This window comes from Helicoverpa zea, chromosome 5, assembly GCF_022581195.2.
Source record: "Helicoverpa zea isolate HzStark_Cry1AcR chromosome 5, ilHelZeax1.1, whole genome shotgun sequence".
Classification (NCBI taxonomy): Eukaryota; Metazoa; Arthropoda; class Insecta; order Lepidoptera; family Noctuidae; genus Helicoverpa; species Helicoverpa zea.
The window spans coordinates 5,087,382-5,111,179 of NC_061456.1; the positions used below are offsets into that span (position 1 = coordinate 5,087,382).

The 23,798-nt window shown below is 38.5% G+C and overlaps 4 protein-coding genes across 4 annotated transcripts; 3 read left to right on the top strand and 1 right to left on the bottom strand.

Moving 5' to 3' along the window:
* Positions 1-2,210: 2,210 nt before the first annotated feature.
* Positions 2,211-3,012, bottom strand: LOC124630822 (cuticle protein 8-like). The gene is made up of 3 exons (XM_047164835.1): positions 2,991-3,012; positions 2,620-2,904; positions 2,211-2,542 (listed from the first exon to the last, which is right to left on the bottom strand). Exons 1-3 carry the CDS (start codon positions 3,000-3,002, stop codon positions 2,276-2,278), a joined length of 564 nt encoding a protein of 187 aa, XP_047020791.1. The 5' UTR covers positions 3,003-3,012; the 3' UTR covers positions 2,211-2,275.
* Positions 3,013-5,632: 2,620 nt separating this feature from the next.
* LOC124630810 lies at positions 5,633-8,006 on the top strand. Its single transcript, XM_047164823.1, has 4 exons — positions 5,633-5,862; positions 5,938-6,441; positions 6,595-6,734; positions 6,833-8,006. Exons 1-4 carry the CDS (start codon positions 5,848-5,850, stop codon positions 7,119-7,121), a joined length of 948 nt encoding a protein of 315 aa, XP_047020779.1. The 5' UTR covers positions 5,633-5,847; the 3' UTR covers positions 7,122-8,006.
* Positions 8,007-9,987: 1,981 nt separating this feature from the next.
* Positions 9,988-13,573, top strand: LOC124630827 (cuticle protein 7-like). The gene is made up of 3 exons (XM_047164846.1): positions 9,988-10,359; positions 10,439-10,666; positions 13,226-13,573. The coding sequence occupies exons 1-3, from the start codon at positions 10,348-10,350 to the stop codon at positions 13,490-13,492; spliced, it is 507 nt and encodes a 168-aa protein (XP_047020802.1). The 5' UTR covers positions 9,988-10,347; the 3' UTR covers positions 13,493-13,573.
* Positions 13,574-17,564: 3,991 nt separating this feature from the next.
* Positions 17,565-20,885, top strand: LOC124630645 (cuticle protein-like). Its single transcript, XM_047164609.1, has 5 exons — positions 17,565-17,594; positions 17,686-18,307; positions 20,126-20,166; positions 20,245-20,511; positions 20,599-20,885. Exons 1-5 carry the CDS (start codon positions 17,583-17,585, stop codon positions 20,863-20,865), a joined length of 1,209 nt encoding a protein of 402 aa, XP_047020565.1. The 5' UTR covers positions 17,565-17,582; the 3' UTR covers positions 20,866-20,885.
* The last annotated feature ends 2,913 nt before the right edge of the window (positions 20,886-23,798 follow it).

Genomic DNA, 23,798 nt, shown 5'->3' on the forward strand with positions numbered 1-23,798 from the left:
TTAGGTAATTTGTTGCACAATTTATTTTAGTCTAGTTGTTGTAGTGATGAATTGTGACAGATATTGCTTGTTCGCATTTCGTAATTTTTGCCTTGCTAAATTAGTAAGTTGCGTAGTAAAGATCAAGATCTTAGGAATATACCTTATCTTAATAAAATATGATCAAAATAATCAAAACAAAACTGGTTTTGGTTCTGAAATGCTAGGAATCTGGTTTGTTATCTTTCGAGCTTAGTATTTATAGATGCATCACCGTGACCGCAAGATGCGGTCTTCGAACTCATCTTTACATAACGGAGATGAGTCACTCATTCATAAGTTTGCGATACATAAACGTGAAGATGGCAGCGTCATATTGCGACACGCTGTCTGCCAGTAACGAAGTTATTATGTGCTTCATGAGATCACTGAACCCAATGATGAGCTCGTGCATTTAAAGTTGAATAATACCTAGCAATATTATAATATATATAATGTATTGGACTTGAATAATTTATTTGTAGGAACAAAATATTTGTACACAGTATGATGGCCAAGTACGAGAGGAACGTAACAAATACTTTTTCGCATTATTCTTTAGATGAACTGACACAAGTTGCTGTAAGATAGTCTTCATCTAATTTGAATATTCGACTTTTTACTTTCTAGTCTTTACTTTAACTATATATTACGTGCTGATCTCAAAAGTCGAAAGTCAATTCTAGTTCCAGGGCAAACATGGAATCGAACATAGTTAGTGTAGTAACTTAGTACCTACTCTTCAAAAGCTTTAATTTAATCTACTTAGGTCTTAGCACTGTAATTGTACGTTGGAGGTTGCGCAATTTTTGACGAATAATTTCATATGGTATAGAGTTCCAAATTCGTGCTTCGATAGAACTTACTGCCATTTACAATTATCCATTATAATGGAATAAAGTGCTCTGTAAAATCTTTCATCATGACATAGGTTAGAGAGAGTTGTAATTTATTTACATTGTAAGCAAGCTTATTATAACTTGACGACTATGTTCAAGATCAGAAATCTGATCCTGCTCCATATCTATGAATGCTGATATTGAGATTAACAAAAAGCCTATCTAAAAGGTTACACGTTATAAAAATACAAGTATTAAGTTATTTTTATCTTTTCACTGTGCCATCACTTGTAAATCCGAATGAATAGGTACCAGTAGTTATAGTTATCGGCACGAATCTTGAACTCTGACCTACATCTGCGCAGAAGTGATTTATTAGCAAAGAACCAATCCCGAGTGACGGCTATGACGCCATGCACTGCGGGCCAATCACCGCTTTAGCCCGCCCCCGCGCCTCACTTCATACCACAAAAGGGACCCAATAAATAACTTCTGCGCAGGTGAAGGTCAGAGCTCAAGATTCGTGCCGACAACTATACCAAACGTTGTTTTTAACTATGTATTTTACAGGAACTTTGCATTCTCAAGATTCATCATGGAGTGTTTTTCCCGTTTCTCTTCTTATAAGTAGTAAACTACTAACTACTAAAATGGATAAATAAATTTAATATAGACAATAAATCATTATTTTCCAATCAAATCCAAAAAAGGAAGTGTAGTTGGGAAAGAATAGATAAGTACAGGGGACGTGGGGCTTATTTGGATTATGGGGAAAGTTGGGGGTGCATCAGGAACGTCGAGGACATCGGAAATATAAGTAACACTAGGAATATCGCAGCTGTGTTTCGGATGGCACGTGAAACTGTACGTTACGGGTCTTCAAAAGCAAGTGAGTCTGATACCAGGCTAGCCAAGGGGTATAGTTGGGTTGTCTGGGTAACTCGGTTGAGGGAGTCAGATAGGGCAGTCGCTCCTTGTTAAACACTAGTACTCAGCTGCATCCGATTAGACTGGAAGCCAACCCCAACATAGTTGGGAAAAGGCTCGGGAGATGATTAGGAACATCGCAAATGACGATATGACAAAAATTTCATAATTTCTTTTACAAACTTTGGCAATCATTTTATTGATGATGATTTGAATTACTAGCATAAGGTAATTGCGTAAAAGCTTACAATCTTAAAAGAAAACTATTTGTCTTGTACCTGGCATGCTAGATGAGTAAAAATTTGGTATGCTTGATGATTGGCGGAAATCAAGCACAGAAATGCGCTATACTTGATCATAACAACCTTTATGTCATAATAACAATCATCTTTCAGGAAATAAAAAGGTATTTATGTTTTGCTTGTTTTATTTCAGTATGAATAAATACTAAACTATTTACAGCACTATTTCCATATGACTAGATAATGAACTCAGTGATGGTGAGCGAGGAGGACTGGGGCATGCACGGCATGCGCGACGGGGGCGGGCGCGTGGTGCGCAGGCGCGGAGTTGGACACCACCGCGTTGAAGCCGTTGTGGTCGTCAGCGGTGTACTGCACGCGGCGCACGGAGCCGTCAGCCTCCACCAGCGAGTACTCGCCGTGCACGGCGTCGCCGTCGCGGGACTCCTGCTGGGACTTGTTGTCGCCGGTGTGTCCGTCAGCCACGGAGTACGAGAAGTCGTATTTGGGGTGAGCCTGAACAATACATCACAGGTTAGATATGCACAACTATGTAGGCACGATAGCTGACTATCTGATGTACTAATACTTACGTATTCTTCGGCGTGAGCGGAGACGAGCACCTTCTGGGCGGGCGCGATCACCTTGGCAACGGGGGCGGCGTAGTGGACGGGGGTGGCGTAGTGAGCGGGAGCGGCGTAGGCGACGGGGGCGGCGACGTGAGCGACGGGGGCAGCCAGGTGAGCCAGGTGCGCGGAGGGCTGAGCCTCATCGTGGCGCACGATGCTCTGGGAGGAGACAGCGCCGGCGGGGGAGTAGTGGGCTGCGGGCAGCAGACCAGCCGCTGACACCGCGAACACCGCGCTCAAGGCAACAATCTATAAATAGAACAAAATCTTGCTTAGTAACGAACCAATAAATGATTAGATATCTTTATTTATACTAAGTTTCATTACAAACTCACTTTGGAGAACATGTTGTTAAGATTATCTAATGAACAACTGATACGTTGCATACGTTAGGATCGGTTTATATACCTTGAGTTTGCATTTGGGCGAGACAAGGTCGACGGGTCACGGAGCGACTGCAAAGATTTTTTTTTGAACGCTTTCTATAATAACTAAGCAATCAAATAATGTATTCGTTATTGTGAGCAAATAAGCTAAACACATAAGCTATAAGTGGAAGCTTGCGGCTTTTACCGCATAAAATAATTTTTTTTCCAGAGTTGCACTATCGAGATTTTTTCTCTTGATTAAACTTATTATTAGAAGAGTCCCATATCTATTGTTTATCATTTGCATAGAGAAGAATTTTGTATTCAATTTTGTACTATTTTGGGCATGTGGACAAAATGTAATATAATGGTATTTGTCCATTTTTGAAGATTTTTTTTTTAATCTTTTTCATAATATATTTTGAAAATGCTTTAAAATCGCCATACTAATTCTATCTTGATGTTGATCTAATCTGCACGTTTATGCACGGTTTAATGTCATGGATATCGTCTTGACCTCAAAATACGGTCTATGAACTTAACTCATCTTCATTGCAATATCAATGAGGATGAGTCATCCATTCATAAACCTACTTATATTATATAATTATATTTATTTAATACATACACCTGTTATGTTGTCTCGGTCAATATTTATTTTAAAAGTGAATTATTTGCAGATAAAGCCATTTCGTACTTATTTTTAAGAACCGGTTTTATTTACTTGAATTACCTTTCCTTATTTCCCACTGACCAGAACAGTGTTTCTTATTTACTTAATTACTTAAATACCGCCTTTTAGAATACTTCAAACGTAATAAGGTAACCCCATTTTTGTTTCAGGTACGTAAGTTTGTGTGAAATCGGTAGGGGTCATTTGATGATTTTTACCGACGGAAAAAATCTAGAAGAAATCGCCCATAATTATATTATTTTACATACAAAAGAACTTAAGAGCTTATCAATAACTATATTAATATTGAAAGGTTTTGTGACCTACTTTTAAGGTCAGGGTCCCACGTCACTGTTTATATTATAGTACTCATTTTGAATATGTTACAATGCATTCGCGCGAATGGACTTATTTGTATGGGTCAAGAAAGAGGAGGTAGCGATTTACATTATTCGGTAACTTTATTGTTTAGCACTAGCGTACATACCTAGCTCCTGCAAATCTTTACTTTCACATAGAGTTTACATTGAATAATCATTTTTTTTATATGCAATAGAAACCGTAGAATATCAATTACAAAAAGCGGTAAGAGATGCAATTCACAAAATTAATATTAAATACCTTTTTATTTCGGTTCAGCTTTTCTTTTTGTGATTTTACATTAAGATTTAATTTCAATAAAAATGAGTACGTGTTATACACAGTTTTTTTATTTGAACGTTATACAAAAAAAATATTTATATTCTATTTTCTACAGAAAAAAAAAAACAAATACATCGTTTTTTTTGGTTTTTAATTAAATATACTAGAATACATTTTAATTAAAGTAAATAATAGTAACTATAATGATGGTAACAATCCATTGGATGAAAAATCGCTTGCCTTTCATGTCTTGAATCCATTCTATCTGCCTCGAGCACTTAACCCACGCAGCCGTGTCAACAACTTATCTTCTAATATTTATGGTAGTAAGTCTGTACGCTAATTCGTTTTCGCAACAAACACAATTTATTTAATTAAATTATGATTTATATTTTAATGTAGGAGGTTGACCCGAGACTAGAACTATATTTTTTAATGCTGCAACTGGCTTAAACCTTTTTATGAAATTGTATTATTCTTACTTTATTACTAGTATGTACAAAATATATTTTTAAAACACGACCACAGTCATAACAAGTAGCTCCTTCGGAAATGAAATCATTGGACATCAAATACGATTTTTAGTTCCATGTCTCAAATAAAGTAAACATATCATTACAAAACAAAACGTAAAATTACTCCATATGTAAACAATGCAGTGTAATATAAGACAATTGGCGTAACTATCATAATTGTTTGGCATAATATTGACGTAAGCATATTTTCCGGCCAAATAACAAAGGCACAACATGTAAATATTTTATTATTTAATAAATATATCAGTCGGTCTGATACGGGCCAAGTACCTGATCTTTGTAATGTTTATACTCATTGTCATCCGCGTAGTAATGACTAATGATAAATTATTACACACTATTATGTGTCCACACAACTAAAACTCCAACACTGACTACCGTTACATAATACCAAAAAAAAAGAGAATTTCAAATATTGCAAACATGAAGTATGCTTTTATATTTCACAACTTTATAAAACTTACTTTGTAGAGATAAACATAGGTATACCAATCCCTTGAATATTTTGTCAATTCTGAAGTCCGTAACATGTTATTCGTAAAAATACGCAGTATTATAATAACATTTGATCGCAATAACATACGAGTATTTCAATCGTTTATCCATAAAACTGTTTTCATTTGAAATTCTTCAGATGAAGCTATGCTTCAGTGACGTAATGACATCCCTTTGAGCGTATGCAAACAATAGGTGGAAATAGAATAATAGCGTATTCTTTGACATCATTGGATGTGAATGAAAACATTGTTCTAAATGTATGTGGCCAGTTGTATTTCCGAACCAGTCAGCACACACACTGCGCGCGCGCTGAACCGAGACAATACCGTTTGTCTTCAAATAGTGTTTAATAAAAGTGAAAGAAAACTTGTTTTTTAACAACAAATAATTACTTGCAAACAGTTTAAATTGATCCAAGTGTTCAACAGAAGAATTAAATAAGTGTTTGTTCTGGATATACAGCCTTTTCCGTAACATGAAGACTTACAAGGTAACATTGACTTAAAACTTAATATAAATCCTAATCATGACTTTAGTTTGGACTTAATGAAGTATAAATTTTCAGGTTTTAACAATAATCACATTTTCATTACTTACGGTATGTGCAACGAATAAGAAAATGCTAAAGCCTAAACAGGAACGAGGTGAACCAAGATTTATTAGACACGATATTCCTATGAACTTTAAACGTGGCCATAATTATCCCAGTACTGCTGGTCCGATAGAACCGGCAGAACTTGTAGCGAGCCCTTACCAGAATCTGCAGTATGCACCTCTTCATGGACGAATTAGTCATAGAAATAAAAATGCAGCCGCGGAATATACAAAAGTTACGCCTACTCTGAGTGCCGCACCCTTGGGACCAACTGAACCATTTCAATCAAACGTCAGAAGTTCGTATGCTAAGGCCCATTTGGAGCCACGTATTGTATCAGGTCAACTTTCGGATACAATGAAATGCTACAATCCAGGATATAATATGGATATATTTTCTTCTGTCAGCCGAAGTCCAGGACACAATGCTGTATATAGAGACTTGACAGGAATAATTCCGAGCGACAAATTCAAGGTAAGCAATATAATTGGAGTGGATATAATATAACTATTTTAATATCAGTTGAATCAAATAACGTGGTTCATCTTGCTATATGCAGATAAATGCGTATGCTCTTTCAGTAAATACAGCGATAAGAAATACTTACAGAACTATGAATTATTTCAGGAGGACTATCTGATACCCAAACCTTTCGGATACCCAAATGCTTATCCTTTGACTACGACAATGATGCCTTTTGATCTCCCTGAGACTGTGGCCAAGCCCTTCAGTATACCCAGCCAGCATTACGTTCTAAATCCAAATATGTAAGTTATTCATTTATTTTTAACACCAACGCTTAATTTTTTGTTTTCATTTTTCCATAACTCCAAAAAGCTTGAACATGTTTTTTTTATTATTACAGATTGGATACAGGGTCAGAAGTAGAAAAAATAAAGCGTCAATATTCACCGTTCGCAAAGCTCCACAGATTACACCTTAACATTGCCAGAGTGTACAGTCCTGGACAAACGCCTCCCAAGTCTCCAGCGTTTGCTGACACTTACTCACTTAACTTTGGCAGACTACCGGTCCATTCACAAGCATACATCCCACCAGTTTTTCAAGCTTTACCAGTTCAGAAAACTTTGCTATTCCCAATCAAAAACAACCAAAAAATCTTTCATGTCCGAATGGCAGAAAACATTCCGTAGATAAGATTGTAAATATGTTTTATGTATAAATACGTGTATCTGTTACTTATATATTATGAGTTACTGTTATTTATATAATTATATCGATCATCATTGCTGATGAAAGCTGAGATATGTTTGCTGATCATTAGAATTGCCGAATCGTTATTTTAATTTAGCCTGTCAGGCCACATTTCCAGCCCAAAAAAAATAGTTTTGTACATCGTACGATTTATTTATTTGCATTAAAACAACAGACACTACAACAAAGTTGTGATTTAATATTTTTATACATCGTTTGTACAAAGTTTAATAAGTAGATATTTTTTTAATATTACTTTCTGTTTAAAGGGACTTTTGTATTTCATTTTACATATTTTTGTGATGACTAATTTTATTAGTTAGGCTTTAGATTCGGTTTCTATCATCGACTGATGACCGACGTCATTTGATGATGCAAACCTGTATTGTTGGCTGGAGTTTGATTATTATCAACTACTGTGATTGATGTTGATACTTGTGATGAACAAACATCTATTGGAATCGTGCGCGCCAAATGAACAGTGAAATCTTGGGAAACCTCGCAAACTGGTAGAACCTCACAACCTCACATCAACCTCTCCGTTGTATTGCGATTGGAGATTGAAATTTGAAATAACTTAATGCCAAATCTCAATCTCAGACATCAAATCAACAGATAGAATATTGGGTACACTCGTCATTCGAATGATGTCAGATTCAACGTTGACTTACAGTTGCCGATTTATGTATTTAGATGTAGTGTATGTTGAAATCTCGGGTCGTGCCGAAATCGCTTTGTGGGTTTTCTAAAACTTTCAAAAAGCAGCCCGTGGTTGGGAGTTGGGGATTGATTCACCCGTGCATCAGAGAGCACGTTAATGTCGGTCCTGCGCCTAATCTCTCTCCGGTCGTGTCGGATTGCCGTCCCATCGGACTATGAGAGTAAAGGAATAGTGAGTGCACTTGTGTCTGCGCAAATGCTTGTGCACTATAATTTGTCCTGCGCAGCTGGCTGATCTCCCTATATGAGAACAGCCGCCGTGGTCGAAATCGACCGTGGACGCCATTATTATGTTGAAATACATATTTCTTAGGCGCGTTCGGCTACGATAGATGTGCGTTCCCCATTACTCCTTGTTTGTAAATAGGGTAATAATATTTCTATTCTACACAGAAATGGGTCATCATCCTCCGAGCCTTTTTCCCAAACTATGTTGGGGTTGGCTTCCAGTCTAACCGGATTCAGCTGAGTACCAGTGCTTTACAAGAAGTGACTGCCTATCTGACCCCCTCAACCCAGTTACCCGGGCAACCCGATACCCCTTGGTTAGACTGGTGTCAGACTTACTGGCTTCTGACTACCCGTAACGACTGCCAAGGATACACACACAGAAATGGGTATGTAAATAATTAAAGTGGATTGGGAGGGTGTATAGTTTATAATTGAAATATGAAAATATTATACAGAACACTATTCTGATGTCAGTTATATATTTTCTGCTAAGCAGTGGAGTTTTCTAGTGAATATTTTATGAACTTGGCTAGACAATAATGTACTTAATTACTTTTAGTATGTAAGCGTTCAGATATTTTAAGATAATAATTTATGGGTTTGTAAATAAGTCACCTGAAATAGTTTTTTTAAGAAATTTCCAAATATATTTTTTATGCACATTGACTCAAAACACACGTACTAAGTTACTGTGTTTTCTGATTCATGCTTTAATAATTGAATTGCGTTGTTGCTTTTTAAGGATTGGGTTAAAGTTTTGTTATGTTTTACGAGTACCAAAATAATAACCAACCAAAAAGAATACATGTTGTTTTATATTGTAATCGGTATAATTAAATTTCTTTAAAGGTACGTTTCGCTTTTCTTAAATATTCCTCAAAAGTCATGAAGTACGATGAGGCTGTTTCACTGAGACACAGCTCTTGTTGCTGCTAAACAATTGAGTATCAAAACAAAAATATCTAAACAAGAATAAGAACAATAGCTGCACAGATAAAATTACAATGCCCTTCCGTGAGACAATAGGAATCATAATAAACAACACGAACAAAAATATGTATTGAGACCGACTTCACACCGATGTTATTCATCATGTCCAATCGCTAATCCACGTGAAAATTGACCACCAGAAATATTTGCTGAGCGTGTTTTTTTTTTAGAAGATATGATCATTTTTTTTAGGAAGAGGTTGAAGTGAAAAATACCCCTTTAGATTTTATTTTTAATAGATAAAAAATACTTTTTTATATAAAAAAACCGGCCAAGTGCGAGTCGGACTCGTGCACGAAGGGTTCCGTAAATTACAGTTAAATCAACCTATCTCAAAAACTATAAGAGATACTTTGATCAAACCAAAAATCGTTGAAAGAGTTAATTAGCATGCATCACCTCTATTTTTTTTAGAATTTTATACCCCGTAGTTATAAAAATAGAGGGGGGGGGGGACATACTTTTTACGACTTTGAGAGCTGATATCTCAAAAACCGTTCACTTTAAGAAAAATGTTTTTTAGAAAACTTTATATCATTTTAAAAGACCTTTCCATTGATACCCCACACGGGTATGTACATCGAAAAAAAAAATTTCATCCCTCAGTTACATGTATGGGGGGCCCCACCCCCAATTCTTTTTTTTACTATTTAGTGTCATATTTTTGTAGCGGTTCATACAACACATATTCCCATCAAATTTCATCACTGTAGTACTTATAGTTTCCGAGTAAATCGGCTGTGACAGACGGACAGACGGACAGACGGACAGACGGACATGACGAAACTATAAGGGTTCCGTTTTTGCCATTTTGGCTACGGAACCCTAAAAAGCCGGCTGCGGACTATTCTGTCTCGTTAGTTCATCTATATAGAAGGTACGATTGTTCAATACTACGATTGTTCAATAGGTTTCTGTCTTTTCTGTTCTCCTCAGTCAGTTTAGTTACTGGTCATGGCGGCTGTATTTTAGATTTTTACGTATTTATTTATTTATTATCATCACGATATCCATTTCTACTTGTGTATGATATTTACATAGGTTCATACTTATTCTATCTAGTGAAAGTAATAGCGAATGTCTGTTATGTCAAACCTATCTAAATATTATGACCTAGACAAGGTCGTTTAGTTGCTCTAGTTGGACGGCAAAATGATATAAAAATATTGCACAGTAAGTCCTGAGTATCAGTCAATAATTGTACACAGAAGACAAATCAACAAAATGTTCTCTAAAGTAAGTACTACACCTGATGGCGGTGCATGGTGTAAGTTGGGATAAAAAAACAGGAATAATAACATGATTATTTTTACAGATCGTAGCTCTCTGTGGTTTGGTGGCGGTGTGCCAGGCAGGTCTGCTGCCCGCCCCCGTGCACTACTCCTCCGCCGCCGCTGTCTCCTCACAGAACATCGTGCGTCACGACCAGCCTGCCCAGCACGTGGCATACCACGCTGCCCCCGCTGCGGTTGCTTACCATGCTGCCCCTGCTCCAGTTGCTTACCACGCCGCTCCTCTCGTCGCCCGTGCTGAAGAGTTCAACGTAAGCTTGCATTGCCGATAGTTTCTATTACATTATTTTGTTATCTATACATATAATAAATCTGTAGAAAATGATTGTTTGTTCGGGATTCACGTAAAATCTACGAATTTAATGCAGACAATGCTTATATACAAAAGTTCTACGTAACTTGGGGTATTACTTAGGCTTTGTTTCATCGAAATCGGTTCACTCTATCAAAAGATATGATTAATTTAGTGAATTCAAGATGTAAAATATTACGACACGCAATCTGTTTGACAAAACAGTACAGGTTAAAGTAGCTCCATCTGTGGTAAATAAAATACATCAAGAAGCGAGGTGGTAAATAACAATGAATTACCATTTACATTCTTTATATACTATTATTTCAATAGATGGAGTTGTGTATTTTCCGTAATTCACCATATTTTAACACGTAGTGTAATTTTTCGATAGACATTTCAATAGTGTTTGTCAGTTTGCCGTGCCACATCAAAATCCAACTATAATTATTACCTTGATGAAAGGAAAATTAATAGATCTCAGCCAAATTTAAAACGGTGCCATCTAAATTATTTTTTGAACATTATGTCAAAAATGATGACTTTAGTGGAACAATTAATTATAATTTAAAGTTACAGATGGAGTTCATATCAGAATTTTTTCATAAACATAGTTTAGTGTGATAATCGCCAAAACGTACAAAATACGCGTCGCATACCAGAGACATGCTTACTTTCAACTTCCGATCGCAATTAATACACTGTTCACGATTACGAACAGTCTCAGTTAGACCCGAGCCAAGTCTAAAAAAAAACCTTTTATATAAAACTACGTTTGATATCATTCAATTACAAAGACAGAATTGTTCTCTGTTGCAAATCCTATCCACCTATATCCTACCCTAATCCAGAATGCATTGCAGGTGTGCATTGCACAAAAACCAATGGTATCCTATTCGAGAAGTCAAAAGAGTTGACCTGCCAACGTCAGCTTCTGCGCTAAGCAAGTGTTCTTAATAGTACCATCAGAATTACATTCATCGTTGAATGAGGTGAATAAATTTTCAGAAACCACAACAACAGTAGGAGCCAAAGCGTATTATCGCTTCATAGAGCTCTGATTGGCCCCAGGTGACCAAGTCAGGTCTGATTTGTTCGTTCATCAGATCTTTGAAAGTGTTTCGGTGGATACTTACTGTCGTCCTGTTTACGTGTGACACAAAATATGGTATATAAACGTCCTCCGCAAGAGCGAAATTTTCCCAGTGTGCGGTAGTGACGCACAGTATACAACACTTATGTTTCTTTTGATTTGCTGGCTCCACCAAGAAATGACAAATTGCGAGCGTACATTTTGAAAATCTTGGCAAAACTGCAGGTTTCAAGTACGAACACATGAAGTGGACTCTCTCAGATACGTACATTTTGCCTATTCGTGAACTAATTCAAACATTTCGGTGGAGTCCCGGCTTAGGCCACCACATTAGGCGTGCGCGATCCTCGGGCGTGTGAGTAGCGCGGGCGCCGCGCGTGCGTCGCGAGCGCGTTGCGTGAGCGTCGCGTTTTACTGCCCTGCGGCATTTGTAGCGCGCTCGCGGCGCGCACGCGCCGCTCTCCTTGACGTTTAACTGCTAAGGCGTTTAGCGGGCGGCGGGGATAGCGGGCGAAGGGGTAAGGGCCAGGCCACAACAGTGCGTTGCGGCGTCGCATCGCAAAAACAACATTGCACAGCTATGCGATTAATATGATATGCGTCGTTGATTTTTGCGATGCGACGCCGCAACGCACTGTTGTGGCCTGGCCCTAAGAACGCAACTCGAGCGCCGCGTGCTCGCCTCGAGCGCGTCGCTTGCACTCTTCACACATGCCGCAGGGCAGCAAAACGCGATGTTCACGCAGCGCGCTCGCGACGCCCGCGCTACTCACACGCCCGAGGATCGCGCACGCCTAATGTGGGGTCAGCCTTACCATAGTGAGTAAGTGAAACTATCCTACCCTATGCGCCTGCTGATGATGATGACTCATTTCATCATCCATCCAGCTATTCCCCAACTATGTTGGTGTTGGCTTCCAGTCGCCGAATCTGTTCGAGTACCAATATTTTGCTTGGAGCGACTACCTATCTGATCTCTTCAATCCAGTCACATTACAAGACATTATCCATGGTAAGACTGACAGACTTTCTGGCTTCTGATTAGTCACAGCAGCTGCAGAAAATGTACAAATGACAGCTTTGTCAGACTCAAAGCATATAGACATAGATTATAGCTGTTTCCTGTGAAAATTACTTACGCACTATACGTAATAATTTTCCAAATTGGCTGACTAGATCCAGAGATATTCACAACGTCACAAACTTTACTTCTTTTGTTTAGATAAATGGTCACATCCACAACACAACCTTGATCATTGAATCTAAGCGACTGCTAAGTGCTAATCCTAATTATACTGTCAAGTGAAAGAATGCACCTACGGGATAAGTAGTATTTTGACGATTCTATATTGCCCACGCAGACGAAGTTGCGGGCAACAGCTAGTTTAAAATATATATGAAATATCATAACAATTTTTATTACAGGCTCACCCCAAATACGAGTACAACTACTCTGTTGCTGACGGTCACACCGGTGACAACAAGTCCCAGCAGGAGGTCCGCGACGGAGATGTTGTGAAGGGCTCTTACTCCTTCCACGAAGCTGACGGCTCCATCAGGACCGTGGAGTACTCCGCTGACGACCACCACGGTTTCAACGCTGTGGTGCACAACACCGCCCCTACCGCCGCCCCTGTGCTCGTGAAGGCCGCTCCCGCCTACGCCGCGCCCGCCCACTACTACCACCATTAAGATTCCTGACTGAAAATACGCATGAATATTGTTTTCTACAAAACTATGTTGATAGTGTAAATAAGTTACTATTTATTGCAATATACGAATAAGTTCGATAAACTTGTTGTTACATCAATTCATCAAAACCTCTTATCTCAAATAGGTAACTTCCATAGTGGAAGGAAAGATGAGCGGAGATGCAGTAAGGAAGGTAGTTCTAGCGTCTTCTTGGCTGCTATTAAAAACATATTGGGTGTGTCGTACCTAATCACATAGAACACCATATAAGAGTCAGTTATTACAAAATATAAATTTTCCCTTGGAAACTGACAGCCGTCAACTGGTCAAAACATTTGATACTCCTAACTTTATCTCTGCTTTAAACATGATGTTGTAAGTTTTGAAAATGAAAAATGACTCCTGTGGCCAAACCACTGAATGGATTAGGTTAATTTTATTACAATTCGCCATAGAATATAATGAAGTATATGTGATAGTATTTAATGTGATTAGGTACGACATACCCGATATACATGCGTCTAAAGAAATGTTTGAACTTATGTTTGTCTAATCATAGAAGAGAAGTAAAGCAGTTGGTTACCGCAGTGCACAGTTGAAACAGAACAAAACAAGAAAAATATGGATTGGTTGATTCATATTTCTAGGGAACTAATGCCCGTTTTCACCAACGAATACCTAAATTTAGGGAGCATTTACGGAACACTTAATAAGAATTTCATTTTCACCAAAGTCTAGGTGTCAATTATAACCTTAAAATTTCACTTAAACTTGGGGGCCCGATTGATGCCTGCTTAAACAACCCCTATCATTATCATGACAGAATACAGACATATTTTGAACCGTTTCTGGCGATGGATAGTGAAATGAAACGTAAACTTTTAGAAAGTTTAGAAGCTGTGGAGGTTGTGGATATGTAAAATAATAATCATTAGAAGACCACCTATCTTACGTGAAAGAGCAGATGACTGAGAAATAAGTACGATGATCATGACTTTTTTATAAGATTATAGGTTATCAATTGCTATGAATGCACTTGCTAGGTCGTGATGTCGCTGAATTATTCAAAAATAGTCCTGCATGTCCATAAATACACAGACCATAACTGATGCAAAGCTAGTAATCACTGATGTAGTTTCGCGGTGGCCGGGACAACTATAGGCCTATTCAGACCTAAGCGGTATTCGCTACCGTCTACGGCAGAGGAAACCCAGTGGGTATGCGATAATATTACTGTTGATGTTCGGGATGCATGCCGCTGCTGCCGCGCGGTATGTACTTCTACCCACAGCGGCAGTGAATATCGCTCAGGTCGCTCTAGCCGCGATATAGTTATCGGCACGGATATTGAGCCCTGACCTTCACCTGCGCAGAAGCCATTTATTGTTTTATTGCCTTATGTGTACAGTGCGCAAAGCGATCCCCACTCTTCCGCCGAGAGCTCAATATCCGTGCCGGTAACTATACTTGATACTAAATACCTGAGCGAAACCCGCGCGGTTTCTACCTCTACCCACAGCGGCAGCGAATATCGCTCAGGTTTAAATAGGCCTTAAATACCAAAACTGCAGTAGATACCAATGATTCGAAAATGGTGAATATGGAGGAGCCTATCTCCTAGGTGATAAGGGACACCCTCTGGAGGTAAGAAGTAGGCTAACATTGAACATAATAAATTATGTAAATTAAAACAAAGATAGTAAACAAATATTTTAATATTAGTCCTCATATGATGTACCAAACATTATCATCATCCTCCTGCACCAATTCAATTTGGGGTGGGCTGGGCGCAGCATGTTTTTACACGTCTTTCCAATTTCTCTCACCACCTGAAACCAAATAAATATAATAAATCTATAATTTTAACCCCATACTTAAATCTATCAACTCATGGAGAACAAAAATACAATGAAGCCAACAAGGAACACAGTTGAACGGCAATATCTTAATACACTATATTATTATACACGGATATTATTCACATTTACCTGTAAACGGTTCCTATCGCATTAAAACTATTTGTGACTGGATCCAAGCTTTGTTTTTGGCTTCGTTCGTGGTCCCATCCGTTTTTTGTTTAATATTGTGTCTCTATGAGACGTCAACAATTTCACTAGCTTGTCTTTTTCTTCTGTAAGAAAGGTTTATCCTCGTTTTCTCTTCTCTGCCAAAATAAACTTATCTATTCAACAATAATAAACCCAAAATTAACCTCACTCTATGTACACATACACATCAGTCAATTTGACAAACGCGCGAATGACATAGGTAAAAAATCACCTGTAGAAAACCTCTTTACTGTTTTATTGCATAAAACATAGCGTAATGTAGTTTAAGTTAAATTAAAATAACATCACAAGAACAAAAACTCACAGGCTTTAGTAATATATACTCGATAGACGTTTATTTCTTAAGAAGTACAGAAAAATCATTTTATCGATAAAATATCGACTTTGCATTATCGTTTGTAGAACTAGTAATCTGTCACTTACTTAAGGGATCCATGTATAAGTGTGGTGAAAATGAATTTAGGTAGGTGTCAAATTGGGAGGGGTCCTTATTAAAAGTAGCATTTAGATAGGGAAACGGTAAGAGGTTGTTGGTGAAAACGGGCATAATTTCCCTACAGTTGAACCGACGCCGACGGACTTAATTGCATACCGACAGTTTAAGTAAAAAAATACTTCATGATCGCATGGCGCGGATTCTTAAGTATATTTAGTTCTATCTACGACATACCTAATAAATAATCTGTTATAATAATATGCCTCAAAAGTTAGAAAATACTTGTTAAATATTAGTAATATTGTTAAGTGATATTTTGATCGATTGATTGAATTCGACTAAAGGCATTATCAATTCAATATCACGTGTCGTCAAAAGGTAAAGCCATTTTTCGCAAAGAAACTTGTAGGCACGTAACGTAAGTAATGTTCCTAAAGACTGCATCAAATAGATATATTGTGCCTACATTATCAGATTTGGTCTTTTACAATAGAAAATTATTGAAATGTTCTCAACCACTTTATGAATTTAATATACTCTGCAAAATGGATTGGTCGTTTGATTTGTAAAATGTTTGTAGGCTACAGAAACTGTTCACATTTATGTATGTTTAGTCCTACATATTCATTTTTGGTGAAGATTTCATCACGTCCAATATTTTACCGGGCAAGTGAAAGAGTCTTCGTTAATTTTTGAATGTCGATGCCGATCCCAGCCAATATTAGTTGTATATTTTGCAGCACTTGGTTTTCCGCAGTTTTATTAGCGTCCCGGGGCAATTTCTTCTCGGCCCTGAAGTATATGTTATTAGGGGATAGTGTTCATTTCTACCAGTGTAAAAAATAACCTTTATTGTACAGACGAATAAAAAATATTTCATCTTTGTTACATCGGTATAGAAATCTTCAGCAATCTATGAAATTCGTCTATGTCTATTAATTCTAAGTATGCAATGCCTAAAATGGCTGAGTTATGTGTGAAATAAAAAGCTCACAAAAAATATACCATTTTACTTGTACAAAATTATAAATAAGATGGTGAAATAAGATCGTTTAACAAAATCAAATCCAATGAAGACTTCAACGGGAAAAATGATACTAAATACACATTTAGAAAACACCCCTATTGAGAGTATTGCGATTCGGATAAGTTAGTGTGCAGGCGAAGCGAAGCGGAGTGAATATCAATCAGAAAAAAAACAAATAAATAATTGTAGCCTCCTAGTTGTTCCCATAAGGACTAGTTTTAAATAAATCGTAAAGTATAAAAATGCAGGTCTTATTCTGGTTTCAAATCAACGAACCTGGACTTTCTTCTTCCTTCATATTAATCGATATCTGTCTAATAATAATTCTATGTTATAGTTAAATGACATTCCACTTATGAAACTTCTTGCAATCAGCGATGTACCTTCAGTGAACGTATTGATATTGTGACCATATAACCTGAAGCAAGGTCGCCTAAAGCTTGTTTGACAACTTCCACTACTTATACTAGAATTAGTTAATACGCAACATGCCGTTATAAATAGATAAGCTCCAAAATATAGATTATCACTTCACCTTTTGATCACAAAAGTATCAACATGTTCTCCAAAGTAAGTTGAAAATTGTATTATTGAAAATATATATTTGACGCATATAAAGTGTTAGTGATATATTATAATCGGTGTTATTATTAATTTTCAGATCGTCGCTCTGTGCGCCTTCGTGGCCGTGGCCCAGGCTGGTCTCCTCGCGGCTCCCGCCCACTACTCCTCCGCCGCCGCGGTGTCCTCCCAGAGCATCGTGCGTCACGATGAGGCTCATGCCCAGGCCGCTCCCCTGGCTAAGATCGCCGTAGCTGCTCCCGTGGCTAAGATCCTGGCTGCTCCCGTCGCCTACCACGCTGCCCCTGCGCCCGTCGCCTACCACGCCGCTCCTGCCTCCATCGCCTACCACGCCGCTCCGGCCCCCGTTGCCTACCAAGCCGCTCCAGCCCACATCGCCTACCACGCAGCCCCCGTCGCCAAGGTTCTCGCCGCCCAACCAGAGGAAATCGCTCACCCCAAGTATGAGTACACATACTCGGTTGCTGACAGCCACACCGGCGACAACAAGTCCCAGCAGGAGTCCCGCGACGGTGATGTTGTGAAGGGCTCTTACTCCTTCCTCGAAGCTGACGGCTCCGTCAGGACTGTCGAGTACACTGCTGATGACCACAACGGATTCAACGCGGTGGTGCACAACAGCGCTCCCACTGCCGCCCCCGTACATGTCAAAGCTGCCCCCCTTCTCCTGAAGGCTGCTCCCGCCCTCCAGTACTACCATCATTAAAAAGCCAAAGTTGTTTTAGGTGTATAATATTGTTGTTAACTATGTGCTAAATACAGAAGAAATTCGATACTTAAACTACAGCATTTAATTTACCCTTTGAAATTCCGATCCGATATTTATATTTGAGCTATTATTAGTAACAGTTGACGAAAAAGATGTCATGTAAGAATTAATTTATAATTTTATGTCAATGTCTGAATTGCCTTATTAATATTCCGTTCAATGTTTAGGCATTCCACTCAAGGTGATATACAAAGCTTTAATAGGAAATATTAGTTTAGAAATTGCATAATTTACTTGTCGATATGATTAGAAATGACCTTCACCAACTAATGAGTCCACTGTTTAAAATTTATTTTTATTTTCTTTACTAAATATGGTTTCGCCATTTGTTTATAGCCAACCCACCAGCGATATATTATTTAATATATTACAGACATAAAGTACTTTTCATCCAATAAACATATGGGTGAAGGTCGTTTTATTTGTAAAGATGTATAGGATGATATAGCAAATGTGTAGCCATATAAATAGCACCTGATTATATGGATATTGTTCTTTCTCATGATGCAAAATTTATAAGATGTATAAACATGGAGAAGAAAATGACGAGAGGAGATGTAATAATGGCAAACCTCCTCATAGAGTCGCGAAAATGTGGGTATTTGGAGGATGAGGAACGTTACTGGATGTTTTTATTTAAATAAAATCACCGTTCAATCGAGGCCAAACATTGACAGATGTCCCAAGGAACCTAAACGTCTTCTTAGTTGAATACTTATTATAATTACTTACGTTTTAACGAAATAAAATTTAATATTGACTAATATATGTAGATAACTAACATCAGAACTGTCATCAGTGGCCTTTTTAGGGTTCCGTACCCAAAGGGTAAAACGGGACCCTATTGTTTTCGCTCCGCTGTCCTTCCGTCCGTCCATCTGTCACCAGGCTGTATCTCATGAACCGTGATAGTTAGAGAGCTGAAATTTTCACAGATGATGTATTTCTGTTGCCGCAACAAACGTGATTTTTTTGTTCATTTTATAAATAATGGTACGGAACCCTTCGTGTGCGAGTTTGACTCGCACTTGGCCGGTTTTTTTTTTAACGATCTCAAAAATCATCAAATGACCCCCCGCTGTGGGTTAGCAGCGGTGAGGGAGTGTCAGACTCTTACTGACTAAAAACCGTCGTGTTCCGTCATAGGCCTTTATGTACCAGGGCCGCGGTATCTCTTTCGAACAACCCGCAGCCCCGGCAGGCCTTGGCCCTACTGGGCCCCGCTGGGGTTGCTGACATCTCTTTGAGAAGCGCGTGGAACAACGCGCGCCGTCGACACGGGTCTGTCGTCTAAGTAGACAGAGGGACGATGAGCCACCCGAACTCACCGCCCACAGACCCCACCCTACGGTGGTCATCAGTGGCTTTACATCTATAAAAGATGATTTAAGCTGCACCCGTGTCAAGTTAATAAGAATGAAATGTCTTCACGAAAGTAAAAATTTACTTTTCATTCACAAATACAATTTTCAGTTTAATAGATCTTGATCTTCTAACAATGCCATCAGGGCTTGCCGGGCCACGGACAAAAAAAAACACTTTTTTTTTCTTGTTCAACTTTATGAAAAAGGTAGAAAGCACTGTATTAATTCATCCTATTGTTTTGGAACCTTGAAGTGAAAGGGTGACTCGTAAAACCAACGCTGCGTAAGGTTGCAAAAATTCTAGTTTGACTACCTCTACGGCCTACACTCAATCAAGTGTCAACTGGTATAAAAACCAAATGCACAAATCGAAATCTATCATTAAGCATTTGATCACTCAAGTAGATATCTCAACATGTTCTCCAAAGTAAGTACTACACATAGCAAAACACGAATGGTGTAAGGATTAAAGACAGGAATTATCATAACATGATTATTTTTACAGATCGTAGCTCTCTGTGGTTTGGTGGCGGTGTGCCAGGCAGGTCTGCTGCCCGCCCCCGTGCACTACTCCTCCGCCGCCGCTGTCTCCTCGCAGAACATCGTGCGTCACGACCAGCCTGCAAAGCACGTGGCCGTCGCCGCCCCCGTCGCCTACCATGCTGTTCCCGCCGTCACCTACCACGCCGCCCCTGCCGTTGCTTACCATTCCGCTCCTGCCCCAGTTGCCTACCATGCTGCCCCCGTCGTAGCCCATGCTGAGGAGTTCGACGTAAGTTAAAAGTACTCAAGGAACACAACACAATTTAATCCTCCACATTTTGTCATGAACTTATATCTCAATTGTTTTTCATCACAGGCTCACCCGAAATACGAGTACAACTACTCTGTTGCTGACGGTCACACCGGTGACAACAAGTCCCAGCAGGAGGTCCGCGACGGAGATGTTGTGAAGGGCTCTTACTCCTTCCACGAAGCTGACGGCTCCATCAGGACCGTGGAGTACTCCGCTGACGACCACCACGGTTTCAACGCTGTGGTGCACAACACCGCCCCTACCGCCGCCCCCGTGCACGTCAAGGCTGTGCCCGCTTACGTCGCACCCGCCCACTACTACCACCACTAAACGAGACCAAAAATTTTCCTTAGCAAATTAAACTATAGTTTTATTTGCTAAGGAAAATTTATTTGGATCTTTTTTTACAAACCTGGTGTACATACGACTAATATAGTACAAAATTTCAATTATTATTATAACCCCAATTAGTGTTTCTGCCCATTCAGAATGAGTTTTAACATATACGATGGCCCTAAAAAGAAGAAATGATAGGTTGATACAGTAGTCAAGTATTCAGCAGCAGCTAAGATGAGATTTGAATTGCACACGCTTAAGACTGGTGTCATGAAACCCAGTTGCAGTTCTCTAAATAAATCATCATCATCATCTCAGCCATAGGACGTCCACTGTTGATCACAGGCCTCCCCCTTAGATCTCCACAGATATCTGTTGGAGGCGACCTGCATCCAGCGTCTTCCGGCGACCTTTATAAGATCGTCTGTCCACCTTGTTGGTGGACGTCCTACGCTGCGCTTACGCTACTCCTACGCTATTCTCCACTCCAGCACTTTTCGACCCCAACGGCCATCTGCTCAGCGAGCAATATGGCCAGCCCATTGCCACTTCAACCTGCTAATCCGGTGGGCTATATCGGTGTTCGTCTACGGATCTCCTCATTTCGGATTCGATCACGTAGAAACACCGAGCATAGCCCTTTCCATAGATCGTTGAGCGACTTTGAGCTTTGAGATGAGGCCGATAGTGAGAGACCACGTTTCGGTGCCGTAAGTCATCACTGGTAACACACATTGATTGAAGACTTTCGTCTTCAGGCACTGAGGTATGTCGAACGAAAAGATATTGCGTAGTTTCCCGAACGATTCTTTCTCGAAGTTGGACCTGCTTAATTGGACTACTTGTCCTAGGTAATGATTGATGACAAAGGAGATTGGGCAAGAATGTATGAAGTTTGGTCCAAATGTCCACCACGAACGAGACCTATATAATTAAATAGTCCACTTAATTTAGAGTAACTTTTACTGAGAAAGTAAAAAAAAAAACAATGCCAAAAAAAAGTTATAGCCAAAAATGTATTCTTAATTTTCGGTAGTTTTTGTATGTTATCATTATTATTTTTTATTTTATTCCACTTCCATTTCCGCACTTTATCTAAAACTAAGATGAGTAAGACACATTTGCATATAAACAACCCATATATTTTTGCCCGATGGATGACGAATCACTAACCAATTGAGGCGCCAGAAGTGCTTGAATATACTCAGCGGTGCCTGGATCTAAGAAAGTTCGATGTAACTGTCTTCTCTCTAATAATGAACAATTCTATTTTGTCAGAAAGTACGAAAATCGAACATCACGAAAAGTAATTGAAAAAATGAAATTGATAAAATCTATGCAATGAGTTTTTTGATTTTGCTATAACTTTTTTCTGGCATTATATTTTTTTTTTTTACTTTCATAACAAAAAATGTTCTATATTTAACGGGCTATCTAGCCATATAGATCTCGTTCGTGGTGGGCATTTGGACCGGAATCGCCCATTGTCCTTTGGTTAATACTTTTTTGTATAGAAGGTTTTATCATCATTGTATACCTTAAGATAAGTGACTACTCAAATGAAGTATATATACCTCTAGTATCCTCCAATCATGAAAATGCAAAATATTTTAAATCAACTTATTTGTCAAATTACAAACATTCTTACTATAGAAGAAACGAAATAATAATTATCCTAATAATCTGAAAATTGCAGCTGTGAAATGAGCTGCAATTAAATGAATGAATTTCAATCTATAGTTCCAGGTAAAATTAATATTGTCTTTCACACCGCAGAACAAGGGAAAACCTATGTCTCTTTTCTCGGCTCCTTCAGAAACGTACCATAATTTAAAAAAAAATATGTCAAAGTAAAATAGATACGTAATTATTCTTTAAAAAAAAAGAAATGAGTTGCAGGAAATGTTATAAATAAATTAGATGGATGCGTTGATAAACATGTAGACGTACTGTACGATGTAGGAGTACTGTACTTAGTACTACGATCAGTAGATATGAGCAATTGGGAAATAACTGTTATACAAACACCACCAGTCTGCCATATAAAAAAAAAACCATTGCATCACAGCCACCATTGATAAAACAAATTGAGGGTAACGAAAGTGACGGACGATGGCTCCCATATAATACTGCGGGATATTAAGTATGTCTTCTCCAAAATGAAACACTTTATAGACTTTAAAGTTGATTTTATTCCTTTAGGTCGATCGATGGCAGACTTGAACTCTCAACTTATAGTCCATTTAGAATCATTTATTGAAACTTGGCTGCAGAACTGCACATAATGATCGTAAAAATTATAAAAATACAGCCCCCGAAACGCCACTCTTCACCACTTCCTATTAGATGTAGCTATTTTTGTTGGAAAAAAGTGTCGCAACAGGTGGCGCAACAAACTCCCCAGCGACAGTCTGTCTGTAGGTTAGAATAACCTTACAGAAATGTTGTATAATATACATTGACAAAAAGACTATAAAATGAGAAAACGAATCTATTAAAGTGTTATTTTCTAGTTAAACAACAATTATGAGTGTAAATTCTTTCTCAAGAGCTCGTCTTTGAGATTCAACGGAGAATCAAAATAACTAGTCACACCATTCTATCCTAAACAACGCAAAGTTAGTATTTATTATAATGTGTAAATTAGAATCCCTACATTAGAAAGCCTGCTCTAATTAGACCAAACTCCAAAGACACTAATTCAAACGTAATGTGTACATATTGTGATCCAGCCATAACTCCCTGAACATCATAATAATTATGATATCTACCCATGCTTAAAATATTATTTCCTACATAGAGATCTCCACAATAGTAGCCTTTGGGTCATAAACAATTGTTAATATTTTACTTTTGAGAATAGGTTTTATTTCTAACAAGAATAGTTTGCCAATTAGTGAATGGTCCGAGTCGCGAAATTTTTGACC